Source organism: Pleurodeles waltl, chromosome 3_1, assembly GCF_031143425.1.
Source record: "Pleurodeles waltl isolate 20211129_DDA chromosome 3_1, aPleWal1.hap1.20221129, whole genome shotgun sequence".
Lineage (NCBI taxonomy): Eukaryota > Metazoa > Chordata > Amphibia > Caudata > Salamandridae > Pleurodeles > Pleurodeles waltl.
Genome location: NC_090440.1, coordinates 1,788,563,046 through 1,788,577,158, shown reverse-complemented (window position 1 = coordinate 1,788,577,158; position 14,113 = coordinate 1,788,563,046). Strand labels below are relative to the sequence as shown.

The window sequence follows — 14,113 nt, the reverse complement described above, 5'->3', positions numbered from 1 at the left end:
GCGTGCGTCGCGTGCGTTCGGTTTTCCAGGCATTCATTCTTCCTTTTACAGCCGACGGCAAGCTGCCGTGTGTTTATATTGCTCCGGTCTCCCTTTCAGAGGGATTTCGAGTTGAGCGTTTCAGCTCTGACGTCGGCTTTGTTTAGTTTAGACGCGCGTCGCGCGCGCTCGAAATTCCAGGCACTCCTTCGCCTCAGGCAGCAACCGTCATTCGGTTTGCTCCTGAGGCAGAGACGTCGCAGGCAGAGCGCTTCTGACAGTATTCTTATTTCTTATCCAGAGCAACTTTAGTTGCTTATTTTAGACTTGTGCCATATTATTAACCCTTCTATTCCCTGTTTTTTACAAAAAGACTCAGTTTTTTCCCCGGTTTCGGTCTCGTTAATTTTCAGAATTGAATATACAAATCTATTTCTATTTTAAACATTTTATTGACATTAAGACATAATGGAACCTGGCACTTCCTCTATGGAACAGGGTGTTTCCACTGAACTGGAAGAGATGAGACATGAACTCTGTGATTTCATTAGAAGCTCTGTTCATCAGGCAGTATCTTCCTCATTGCAAAAATTATCAAGAAATTTGAAGAATAACCTTTCTAACTTAATTTCCAAATCGGCCCAAACTGCGGGGAAAGCAGTACGCGTCCGCCAGCAAAGCCAGGTATGGGGACGCAAATGGAAGGTGAGACCATCTCACGTACGCCAGAGGACGCGGTTCCTCACAAGGCTCCTGCCAAGGAGTATAACAATATGGCTCCAAAATCTTCTTTAAAACGAAAATCTAAAGAGTGCAATGTTCTCCCTGTTATTTCTCCAGTTATTCAAGATACAGACAAAGATATGCCTGATGTAGATTCAGATTCATATTTATCTGACAAAGACGATGATGAGTCTTTTTCCATTCCTCCTCCAAAAAAATCAAAAATAACCTCTGCTACCCCTTCTCTTTTTGGCTCAGAAGGGTTTCCTATGTTCGATCCCTCCCAAATTCATCATCCCAATTCTACTGAGTGGTTTCCAGCTGACCATGTGGGTCGCTATGTGGCACAAAAACTATTTTCACCCCTAGACAAACAGACTAGATCTAAATTAAAGTCCGAATGTCCTCGTCCCGTACTATCTAACAAAGCCACTATTACCCCTACTATTGATGAACAAATGTTGACTTTCTTCACCAAACAAGGCAAGGACCCGCGCAAGGGCGTGGATAAAGCTTGGTCCTCTTGTCAGGACAAACTCTTAGACATTATGGGGCCTCTTACTAGGATTTTTGATCTTGTCGAATCAGCCAGACTAGACGGTTCCTTCCTCGACCCAGAAGAGTTATCTTTATGGGTTCAACGTTGTTTCTGCCTTTTGGGAAATGCAAATTCTTCCTTTATTCATGAGAGGCGTAAAGGCCTACTTATCAAACTTGATCCCAAACTCGTAAATTTGGCAACCGTTCAACCTCAGCTCCAATCAGATGGACAGCTTTTTGGAGATTCCTTTATAAAGGACCTCGGCAAATATGTTGCTACTTTCACCTCATTAACCAAAGCCCAACAGTCCATGAGAAAAAATTTTCACCATCGGGTTTTTGCCAGGGCCGGTAGAGGTAGGGGTCGCTTTACCGGCCGCAGATTCACCAATCAAGGCTCCAGAGGCTATTACAGCTCCTATCAGCAGGACTTCAGACCTCAGTTCTACCCCCAACATGGCAGAGGATACCGTGCCAGGTCAGCCAGACATTCCAGAGCCGCCAACCCAACAAGTAAGCCTCCTAGTCGATTCTTTCCCGACAGGAGGTCGTATTTCCCATTTTCTGTCAAATTGGCATGCAATAACAACAGATGCTTGGGTGTTAAACACAGTTCTAGGTTACAAAATAGAACTTTATTCTACTCCGGTGCAAACTTTTTTCCAACCTCCTACCCATTTTTCCACAGAAATGGTTCATCTAATTTCCCTAGAGGTAGACACACTTACGTAAACAAGCGATTGCGCCCACTCTTCCCCTTTCTTCGGGTTTTATCAGCCCAATTTTTCTTGTTCAAAAGAAAAACAAAAAGATGCGTCCAGTCATCAACCTAAAACATTTCAACCGGTTTGTAGTATACCGGCATTTCAAAATGGAAACAATTTTCCATCTCAGAGACATTCTCCTCCAGAACGACTGGATGGTCAGATTGGATCTACAGGACGCTTACTTAGTGGTTCCTGTTCATCCAGAATGCAGAAAATGTCTTAAATTCCAGTGGTTGGACAAAATGTATCACTTTACCTCTCTGCCCTTCGGTCTATCGTCAGCCCCATGGTGCTTTACAAACCTCATGAAACCCGTGGTAGCTTTTCTAAGAGCTCAAGGGATAAGATTATTAATGTATCTAGACGATATCCTCATCCTAAGTCAATCATCTCAGACTCTCCTCCTCCACCTACAAACGACTTGCTCTCTGTTGGAGCAATTGGGTTTCATAATAAACAGGGAAAAATCCCTTCTTATACCCTCCCAAATCGTAGAATTTCTGGGATTTCAAATCAATTCTCTATCAGCGACCCTTCTTCTACCATCGTCAAAAATAAAATCCATAAAATCAGAAATTTTGCAAATTCTCCAAAATTCCCTCATTTCCCTCCGAAGTCTAGCCCGAGTTGTAGGTCTTCTCTCCTCCTCTATCCAAGCAATCTTTCCGGGTCCCCTTCACTATCGTGCTCTTCAAAGATTAAAGATTCAACACCTGAGAAAGGGGCTTTTGTATTCCGATCTCGTTCCTTTAGACATAGAGTCTCGCACAGAGCTTCAATGGTGGATAGACCATTTAGATGCTTGGAACGGGAAAAGTATCTTTCCATCAGCCCCAGATCTTGTGTTAGAATCCGATGCAAGCCATCAAGGCTGGGGAGCCCGTTGTGGACCCATCTCGACTGGGGGTACATGGTCAAGCGAGGAGTCCAAATTGCACATCAATTGTTTAGAGATGCTTGCAGGCTCCTTTGCAATCCGAAGTCTGGCAAAGCACAAAGTACATTGTGCAATCCTGCTCAGGATGGACAATATATCTGCGGTCAGATATATAAACCATCTTGGGGGTACACGATCCAAACCTTTGGCAGATCTAGCCAAGAGCTTTTGGGAGTTTTGCCTCTCAAACCATCTTTCGGTACATGCAGAGTATCTTCCTGGAGTTCTCAACACAGTGGCAGATTGGCATTCTCGTCACCTTCGAGACTCCAGCGATTGGAGACTTCATCCTTCCGTGTTTCACAACATTCAATCCTTATGGGGCCCCTTCTCCATAGAACTTTTTGCATCCCGACTCAACACATAACTCCCCCAATTTTACAGCTGGCGCCCAGATCCCTTAGCCTTAGCATCAGATGCTTTCTCACAAGACCGGTCACTTTCTCTCAACTATGCCTTTCCCCCTTTCATAATGATCAACAGGGTTCTGGCTCTGGCCAGACGTCAACATGCTTCTCTCTCTCTTATCGTCCCGTTTTGGCAATCCCAAATTTGGTTCCCCACTCTTTTAGAACTGTCAATAGATTTTCCCTTGTTAATTCCATCCTTTCCGGATCTGCTACTAGACCCTCTTCACCGTTCTCATCCCCTTATTCTGAACAACACCCTAACCCTATCCGCTTGGAAAATATCAGGAGTTCCCAATCTTCCCCTGTCATTTCCGCAGAAGCTTCCCATTATATCTCAAACTCCTGGGCCCCAGGCACCAAAAAAGCCTACAAGGCAGCCTGGTCTCTATGGGATTGCTGGTGTGTGGGAAGACAAATTAATCCCTTTTCAGCAGATGTACTTTTTGTCGTAATTTTTTTTGCCTCGGAAGCCAGCAAAGGTAAAGCATTTCGCACTATCAATCTTTACAGATCTGCTATCTCTTCCAACCATATTCATGCTCACGGAAAACCAGTAGGCGAGCACCCGTTGGTATGTAAATTATTAAAGGGAGTAAAATTTTCCAAACCTCCGTTACCAAAATACAATCATTTGTGGGATGTTAATATTGTTTTGAAATATTTGATTGCATTACCAGATAATTCAAGTTTATCATTAAAGCTTTTATCTGCTAAATTAACAATGTTATTATGTTTAGTTTCTATTAAACGTTTATCAGATGTTAAAGCTTTGGACGTCTCCAACCGTCAATTCACCCCATCGGGTGTGCTGTTTTCGGTTGTAAGACGTACCAAGACCAATTTGTCGTCAGTCTTTTATCCCTATTTTCCGCTTCAACCAAAATTGTGTGTGGGGCAGTGTCTCAAAGTTTACGAGCATAGGACTGCAGATTTGAGAACATCCTCCTCCCAACTTCTCATATCTTTCAGGAAACCCCATAACCCTGTTTCTTCTGCTACATTAGCCCGTTGGGTAAGACTGATTATGTCCTTGGCTGGTATTGATGTTTCCAAGTTCGGAGCTCATTCCTCTAAGGGGGCTATGGCTTCCAAAGCTTTCTGGGCGGGATCCCGTTTGGAGGATATTCTAAAATCTGCGGATTGGTCCAATGACAATACTTTTAGAGTATTTTATTGCAAACCGATTGATAATGCTTCTTTGAACGTGATTAATATGTTTTAAACTCGCATAATAGGAGCCTCCGGTCTTGCCATAAAATGTAGATTTTCCTAGTCTATGACGGAAAGTCTTAATTTTATTAAAGACACGGAGGCGAGTATTATCCCACCTCTTGTATAACTTTGTTTATCCCTCCCTTTATCTAGTTTCGGCTTCAACCACTCAGACAACGTCCTAATCGGATCTCGTCAGACCATCCAATCATTTCGTTTCCTTCAGGATTTGGACCATCTCTGTCGGTTTGGCCGGATCACCCTTGCCTCTGCAAGCTCCTGGATTTTTTCTCTGATGTCTTTGCTTTCCTCATGGCTCTGTTTATTCTTTGTTTATTACTCCCTTTGTTCACGGTTAACTGACTTCATTTGCAAGAAAAGAGGGCTGCTTGCAGTCAAGTGACGTCATAATAGCATATCGTAATAACTATTGGTTCTGTGTGTTCTGAACTACATTTTTTAATCCCATTGGCTACAGATGTTAAGCCTTATGGGATTTGTAGTTTCTTGACTGCTGCTCATTAAATAAAGCAAGAAAAGAAACGCATAATACTCGCCTCCGTGTCTTTAATAAAATTAAGACTTTCCGTCATAGACTAGGAAAATCTACATTGTCAGCGAGACCCATTAAAAGTGAAACTGTGCTTTCATGGCAGCAGTAATCCCAAGGGACCAACATTATAACTTTCATTCTCGACCCTTGGTGAGTGAAGAAAATACTGAATCCTCGTCACAACAGGGACAGTTGGAAAATACTGGACAGAAGTGAGTAAATGGTTGTCTTTGAAAGAGACTACACCTCTGGGTGGAAACTTAAAGGCATTGCACATTAGACCTTAACCGTTCATCTCAAAGCCCTGATGCAGATGGATGTTAAGCGGGGTAGCTTGGATTCTGTAGGATGCATTCTTCTACTGTTAAATAGACATTGTTTGTGGTCCAGGTCTGACATGCCACGCCACATTTCTGTAGCAAATAAGACAAACAATTCATATAGAACACAGGAGCTGAACGGAAGCAAAAGTGTAAACACTTCTTGAAAAAGGACGTAGAAACTAACTGCATCGGAATTAAAGTCCTATAAGAGATGCACCTGACACACCTACACATTACCGACCTGACATTTTTGGATTAAAAAAAGATAATAAAAACAGAACCTCAAAACACAGGTCAGGCAGCACATGCATCGGAGGTCTAGCACCTAAGGATTTTTACATTATCGTTTCAAGTCCAGAGGGTGACACCACATAGCACTAAATGAGTTCTTTTGTATAAAAACGCCCTCCTGCCAATGCCTATAAACATAACAGAAATACATTTGTATCAGCCTAGACAGGTGGGGTTGCAGTCCTACTTTGTAATAGGTTTATAATATATGGAATTTTGAAATCCCTGCATAAATGACAGTCTTTAATTACTTTATAATCAGCAAATTGTGACACATCCCGTCACGGATGTCAGAGCTCAACTATTATAAGTTATTACTGTTCTGCTGTCACAATGTTTGCTGCCAGAGCCAGCAGCCGAGGTGAAAGGCAGGTCATGGAGCATAATTGATGCAGCTGTTTATAGCAGTGAAAAGGGAAACTTTTCTTTCTTCTTATATATTTGTTTAGCTTACAATAACAAGGACAGAAAACTTTCTTTTTGCACTCAATAGTTAGAAGAAAAGCTAGAACCTTTCTGCATTTTTCCACACATTATGAGATAGTGCAGCCTTTTCTTTTTTTTAAACTGACTTCTATTCAACTGTTTCTAATATCTGTTCATGACAAATAACTACCAGGTTTCCAATGTTTTTAATTTTGCACTAGAAGTTTTATTTTTAATCTTCATATTTGAAAACATGCTTGCTCTTTCATATGAAAGATCTATGCATCAAGGTTTTAAGTGGTTTCTGGGAAAGGAGATGGTGTGAACATGTGTTATATGGGATAAAATACCCATGGTGTACAAGATAAAGAAATTGCAAGTCACCTCAAAGTTCCATAACCTTATAAAGGAACTTGGCCATCGGCCTTGTACTTTTATCTGGTTATGGAACACCTCAGTAACTTGCAATATCATTATAATGTACAGCAGGGGGAACTTTATCCTTTATATGTCATTTATGCTCTGCTTATAGCAAAGCAGGAAGACAGTTTTTGTCATACTGAAAGAAACATAATAGAACAACTGGTCTTTCTTTTATGACCATGGCACAAAGGACAAGCTATGTGAATAATTTAGAAGTGGATGTGCAACAGCTCTCCTATTCTACTCACCCTGATAAGACATACGAGAAATACTAGTATTTCAGTTAGGGTTGCTTGAATTCTATGTCTTAACTTTCCTCCCCACAGAGCTTAAAAAAGCACCCTGCCCTCAACCCAGTAAAAAAAAAAGGCTTCGGTTGCAGTCTATACCCGATTGCCAAATGACCAGGACTATGAAGAAGGCTTTCAGGGTCTAGGTGCATAAGGGGTCTCCTGACCCAAATCCTAGTGGTGACACATTGATTGTGGGTCCTGGCAATCCTGCAACGCAAAACCCATATTCTAAAGAAAGCATTCCTTCTGAAGGGATAACTGCATAGTGAGGCAAGCGAGTTGAGATATTTTCTAACCTGCGCAAATATATCCGCTGTGAGACAACATCTCCAGGACCTCAGGCAAGAATGTTTTGCCTCTGGTGGTGCTGGCATCAGTTTGAAGCCCTGTTGGATAAAATTCATTAATGAGAACACGCAGCTTGTTTTTACTAAACCTGAGGGCTCCAACCCTTTTTGGGCGGTATATCTGAAAAGACTTGAATAATCATAATATTCTTTAGCTCTTGGTGTTTCTGTTTGCAGTTCAGTTTTGCCAGAAATCCCTCTGACTGCCATTTGTAGGTTTTGTTTTAGCCAAGACCTTTTGATTTCACTAAAAGTATATGTACATTATATTTACTTAAAGGGGCTTTCAGCCACCTCTCTTCATCCATTGGCCTGTTGCTGTCATTCACATTTTGCATCCACCAACTACAGCATATAGCATATAGCATGGGGCAATGGGTCAGCCTACATCAGCCACTGGTTAACTTCACTTTGAGTGACTGTATTCTGCTCTTTCACAACGAACACATCCACACTCAAGGTAATTCACTCCAGTTCCAGTGTTTTTGTTTTAACTTTATAATTACTTTAGTTTTTCTCTTTGTGTTTAGAGGCTGAGGTGAAACCAGGGCGCTTTCTACCAGATGAGAGCACAGGCCACATTGGAGATTTGTAAGTTCATGTTTCCTGTCAATGCTGCTGTAAATTCCCTCTGAAATGTCTTTATTTATCTGAGTGATGGTATTTCACAGCATAAGGAACTGCATTGACTTGAACCTGTTCTTTATTAAGTCATTCTCTTTCCACCCTACATGTAGTACATAAACTGAAAGCTTTAATATTATACATGTGAATTCATAAGCGGATAGGTCTTTTGAATATGTTTATTCTGGACTCAATTTCACCTGTGGTTTTTTAATAAACTTTGCCCAGGAAGAAAATCAGCCTTTATAGTGTTTCATTTGCATTTGTGTCCCTTGTTTGTTTGTTTCTTTTCATTTTCGTTTCTTCTTTCTCTTTGTTGCTTTCTTCTCTTATGCTCTTGATTCCCTTCCTCCCCATCTTTCATACCTCCATCTTTCTTTCTTGCTTTCCTTCCCTTTCTTGTTTTAGTTCCTTATTTTGTTCCTTTCGTTCTTTCTTACCATCTTTCTTTCCATCTTTCATTCCTTCTTCCTTTCCTTCTTTTTTGCATCCTTTCCTTCTTTCTTGCTTTGTTTCCTTCTTTCTTTCCTTAAGTTGTTCCTTTTTTGTTTCTTTCCTGCCATCTTTCCTTCTTCTATCTTTCCTTCTTTATTTCCTTTCTTTTTTCTTTCCTCCATTCTTTCTTTCAATTTTTCCTCCTTCTTTCTTTCTACCTTTATTTCCATCTTTCTATCCTTTGTTGCTTATTTCTCACTTGCTTTCTTTCCTTCTATCAATTTGTCTTTCTTTTCTTCTTTCTTTCCTGCATTCTCTCCTTTTTTCTTCTACCTTTCCATCTTTCATTCCTTTTTTCCATTCTTTGTGTTTCCTTTCTTTCCATCTTGCTTTCATTCTTTGTTTTTCCTTGTTTCTTTCTTTCTTTCTTTGTTTCTTTCTTTCTTTCTTTCTTTCTTTCTTTCTGATAATGTGTGTTTTGAAACCAAAAATATTTTTGCATTTAGTTAACGTTTTCTTTTTAAACTGATGAACACCCACCAGTTCCTGAACAATAAAGTTTTGAAAAAAACATTGCAAAACAGAACAGGAATTGGCAAAAGCCTGGTCGGCGATACCAGTCCTATTGGCTTTGCCAATGATTGTTTCTAATGGTCTGGAACATGGGTGGGTTTATAGCACTGAATCAATAATTTATGTTGTGGCATAACACTGATTCGTATTTTGCAACAGCAAAAACGTTTCTGGCAATATACAAAAGCCGTTTTATGAGTTGGTAATTATTATCACTTCTAAAAACAGATGTTTATTTTCATGAACGTTTTTTTTTAAAGTAATTAAAGGGATAGTGGTCTGCTGACCCTTGCAGGCTACCATCCCTGCGATTTAGGTAAATCACAGTAAGTCCCAATTTGTGACCAACCTAATTAATACTGCTTTTTTGCAATCTGACGAACGGTGCATCTGGCCTTTAGTACTGTGCAGTTTTAGGCTATTATTTTCATGTCAGATGCGAGGATGTGTTAGAGTTGTGAGTCTCTTTAGTATATTGTGTTGTAGCAGTTATATAGTGTTCCCTACCCTGCAATATGCCACACTGTGGTGGAATGTGTGGTTGGCAGCATATTGTATTTGTTGTGATACTGCGTGGGACGTGTTTTGTGTCGTGCATGAGTGACCAGAGTGGTACTCTTATCTTGTCTTAGTGCACAGCAACAAGCAGTGGGATGAAGGAGTGGGCGAGAGAAAGATGCAGAAATTATAATTGCAACTAGCAGTTATAATGTTCCCTGCGGGTCCCCTGTCTTGATTTACAGATTCTATCATGCTTTCAGTTTGTATCTCGGGCTCACTACAGTGTTTGGGTCAACCGCTCTGTAAAGTTTGTGAATGTGCAGGAGAACAGGCGAAGTGAGGGGAAAAAGGGAAAGTGGCAGGGGGATAAGAGATCTACTTGAATGATCTGTGGTACAGGAATAGGTAGTTTAATCGGGCCTAAAACAGCTAAAACAAAACAAGAGGTAATCAAAAAATGCCCAGTAATCCATATGGAAACTTGTACAAAGCAGAGATTCTGTCAAGTGAGTAAAATTATGCTAGAGACAAAAATTAAAGTTGGTGGCATAAGCAGTACCCATCAGTGGCACTGAAAGTAGGGGTGCTGGTGGTGCTGCAGCACCCCCATGACACCTGAAATAGTTTAGATGGAAAATGAACAACTGAGGGGCTTTCCCAATGATTTGCTTCTAGCAGCATTTGTTGTATTTTCAAAACACTGTCACATATTCACTATGCGATCATAAAGTGACGTTATTGGCCAGCATCTCCACTCTAAAATGTGTTTCATCACCACTGGTACCGTTTTAGCTTTTTCACTCTGGGATACCGTTTACTGCTGCACAAATACACCGCATGTGTGAGGAAAGTAGTGGAAAATGAATCAAGGTTAGTTTAGCTACCTGAGCAGAAACTACACAATCTTTACAGTCTCAGATTTCACTCCTGCTAGGCCAAAACAAGCCAACCTTTTATACCGAGTTTACGCCCAAATACGTGCCTGAATGTTGTCAATAAACATGTTTTAAAACAATAAATGATGAACTGTTATTCGTAGCCCTCCCATCCACCCACCCTCTTTCCTTCCTTCACAACTCCTGAAAAAATGGATGTGTTTTGTGCACTTTCCAAGACTGCACCTCTTAGAGCGGTTGATTTACATGTAACGTTAGAAAGTTTCTGGATACCTAGAGTTAAGGGACTCTACATGTGTACATCCCTACTCCTGTTTTCTGCATCACTGCTGCATATGTGGAAGGAACCAACCTTATCTTTGTGACCCAGGATCAGCTTTACACGTAATTGCAGATTTTTCACATATAAATCAGAACTACACGTGGAAATGATGTTGCGACTTGGCTCCGAGTCTTAGGAACATCATTATGTAGTAAGGATTGAAGCGAAATCCGTTTTCTGGATTCCTTTTCATACAAGAAGTGCAAAATGCAACCGACTCAATATTTCAGTACTGAAAAGTTTATTTTATATGGATCCACACAAATGCAAAAAAAAGCCAACACGGGTGACACATCGTTTAGTCGTCGGTAATATTTCCTTGAACCGGAAGGCCCAAAAACTCTTTGGGCTTGTAAAAAGACAGACTGGATGATAATATTTGAAAATAAACTGGTTCTTCCACATTCTGACATTAACAGGTTGCTCTATAAATGTACACTAGAGGTGGTTGTTTGATTCTGCATGTGTTTGCTTGCACAGTTTCTTGGTAACAAAGCAGGCCTGTTTCTACTAACCATATACAGTGCCGAGCCACACTGTACACACCCCTTGTGAGTGCCCAACAGCTGCTACAGAGATTTGCAACTTCAGATGAGGTGAGAAAGGCAGGTTGAAATAGAGGAAACCTCCCTGAGAAATGCAAATATTTCCCCATACTGTGCTTGCTTTTCATTATTCAGAGTCTAGAGTTTTTAATATATTTAGTATCCCAGTCAATGTAGTTTCAAATTGGTGTTGGTGCCATGAATATTTCCTCCCTTCTGGCACAAAGTAGTGCAGCCTGCTGGCCAGTGAACGAGGCACATGTTAAAGCCCAATCCCCTGTTATATTTATAAGACCATAAATATGTTAAAAGAAGACAAGCAACGACAGTGGAAATGCCGAGGTATTCGACATCTTCCACAAGAGGCTAAGCCTATTTGGACTGCTACGTTTCTTGTTGGAAACAGATCAGCACATTTCCAGATAAATCAGGACAAAATTGCTTGCAAGAAGAGCACCCAAAGATAGCTCCTTAGAGGTTAAAGTGTTTAGCAGAAAAATTCGAATTTAAAACAATATCTTATTTGGTGCGTGTGGAACCATAAAATGTGAACATAAAACCTATGTTACTCACACCACTGCATTCTGGGATACTCAGTAGATCACTGTATCACCTTGTACTCTTGAATGCTGAAAATACGAGCCCTTAGAGTGTTTATCAGTATGTATTCACACTAAACTTTGGGAACAATTTTCCTGAATCTTGATAAATACGGTGTCAGGTGTCCACATAGAAAATTCTTTACTTCTTTTATGCCCAATAATATCTCATAACCGGTCAACATTGGATTATTATTCTTTATAGAGCCATAGTCCAGAATAAATCTTGAGCAGTCTATAAAGGAATAATGCTTTGTTTTACTGTTATGTTTGTGATTTATCATTTAGTGCGAACCACAAATAATGGTAGCTGAAGTAACATAAACATATACAGATAATTCATCCATTCACACCTTTGATGGCCTAAACCCAAACTGCAGAATATAGAAAGAGCAGTATGAGCTCACCTTGCTCTCTACTAGCATCCTAGTTTAAACAGCAAAGAAAGATTAGTAGAGTCCTAGGTTATTTAGACATGTTATTGCTGGTTGCAAAGTTGGGAGTTGTGTGGAAGAAATTTAACCCAACTAAGCTCAACTTTGATTCAACTTATAAGTTACTCAAGTCAAAACAATATTTTTAAAACTTACTTTCCCACTGTTCCTTGCCTAGGTTCTTGAAAAGTGTGTACTTTACCCTATTGCATGTCGCTCCAAAAGTCTCTGGACTGGAATTGTTAGTTTTCCAAGAAACCGCTTGATGATAGGCCGACTCTTGGCAAATTTATCTTTTATTTCAATTTCCAGGACGTCGGTGAGAAGTGCAACAAATGAATACCGCTGCAAAAAAACAAAAGAATCTACATTTTTGTATTTGTGTGATAGAAATGAAGCAAAGAGTATGTTAACGTATTTAGTTACGCAGGTACTTATGATGTTGCTGTTTGTGGTTTTTATGTGGTACTTCGAAAGCAGTCTTTTTAAGTCACTTTCAAAATGGTCAATCAGCTGCTTTCACTACAGATATCAACACTGACACTTTTCACAACCTAAGTTGGATTGCATAACACTCCTCTTTGAAAGCTGCATTTCCAATCTGTTCCTAGTTTCACACATGCAAGTCAAAAGTTTTTGTGGAGCCAGGGTCAACACTTTTGCAGGGCTTCTCGGTATCTGATTGGAAGAACACATTGGAATTAAGCAGACATACAATTTAAGGGACAGAGAAATCAAAATTTTGGTCACTAATATTTAAAAACATGTTGTTACAGGGGAGAGGCTCAAACTGTGCGGGGCAGGGCCAGACTGACCTTAGCGGGCTTTGGACGTTTCCTGTTGGTCTGGAAGGGTAGAGACTGGTTTTTCAGCAGTGGGGGCTGGTTTGTTACTGGGGGTTGGTTTTGCAACAGTGCTGCAATCTCAGCCCCCACTAACAAAAGAACAAAAGCATCAGTGCACAGTCCCCTACGCCCCACCCCACCCGGGGACTGGTCTGACAAAATTGCCAGCGCTGCTTTGGGATCCCATTCTGTCCGTGGCGCGGGGTCTAGGACAGGGCTTGGCTTTCCTACTTTCAGATTCAAGACCTCAAGGAAAATGCAAGGTGATAGCTAAAACTATGCATGTGCAGGCAAATTACCATAAATTCATTAAAATATTTGGAAACAATCAAGTACGAGTTGTAGCCTGTGAAGGGCATGTACCTTTGATTGTGGAAAATGTCAACAACAACAACAACTTACTTTTAGGCCCATTTTCACAATATATGTGTTTAGCAAAGTAGATGTAGCTAATATATAATATAACATTAGAATGCTGAGATCTCCAATGATGACAATAGATTGGATCCGGGCTTGTAATGGCTGGTATAAGGCCAGGGCTCCAACATTTCAATGTTTGGCTTTCTATTTCTCCCTTTTTAATTTAGAACAGTCTACCGTCAGTGATGGAACGTTCTAATAGCCATATAGCCCTTATGCCTCAGGCTACACCTGTTGTTTAAAGCCCTTACCCTCGTTATAATTTGGGTTCAGGGCCTTTAACAACCAGTATAGCCCTCGGCAGTGTGCCATGAGGCTATCATATTGGCTGCGCTGCTATTCAATAGAACATGTTTATTATGAAGAACAAAGTGTACCTCTTGCACAGATAAGTATGGCCCTTTTTGCCATTTCCTCACTAAGTTAGGGGTGTTTGGAGAGAATGATGATTGTGTAAGTGAGGGTGTGAAGAGACAGAAAGGAAGAGAGAGGGAAAGGCAGAAAGCGAGTGAGAGAGGTAGTGAGGGAAAGAGAGATTATCTATATATGTGTTCCCTCTAAGTATAGCCATTGCTCTTAGTTATTTGGAATGTTATTTCGATGTCACTTACCTTCATTATAGTCTGGGTTGAATCTATAGTTCACTCATTTCTTTTATTTCTTTTCTTCTCATACATTTACTCTTCTATGTGACT

At 40.5% G+C, this 14,113-nt stretch overlaps 1 protein-coding gene across 5 annotated transcripts in view; it reads right to left on the bottom strand.

Annotated features, from left to right (window-relative positions):
- HECW2 (HECT, C2 and WW domain containing E3 ubiquitin protein ligase 2) overlaps window positions 1-14,113 on the bottom strand; it is a 1,462,881-nt gene that overhangs the window by 419,530 nt on the left and 1,029,238 nt on the right. For all 5 annotated transcript variants that reach the window (XM_069225854.1, XM_069225856.1, XM_069225859.1 and 2 more), the window contains one exon: window positions 12,356-12,498. In XM_069225854.1, coding sequence (XP_069081955.1) covers window positions 12,356-12,498 — 143 coding nt within the window. The remainder of the gene's footprint in view (window positions 1-12,355; window positions 12,499-14,113) is intronic.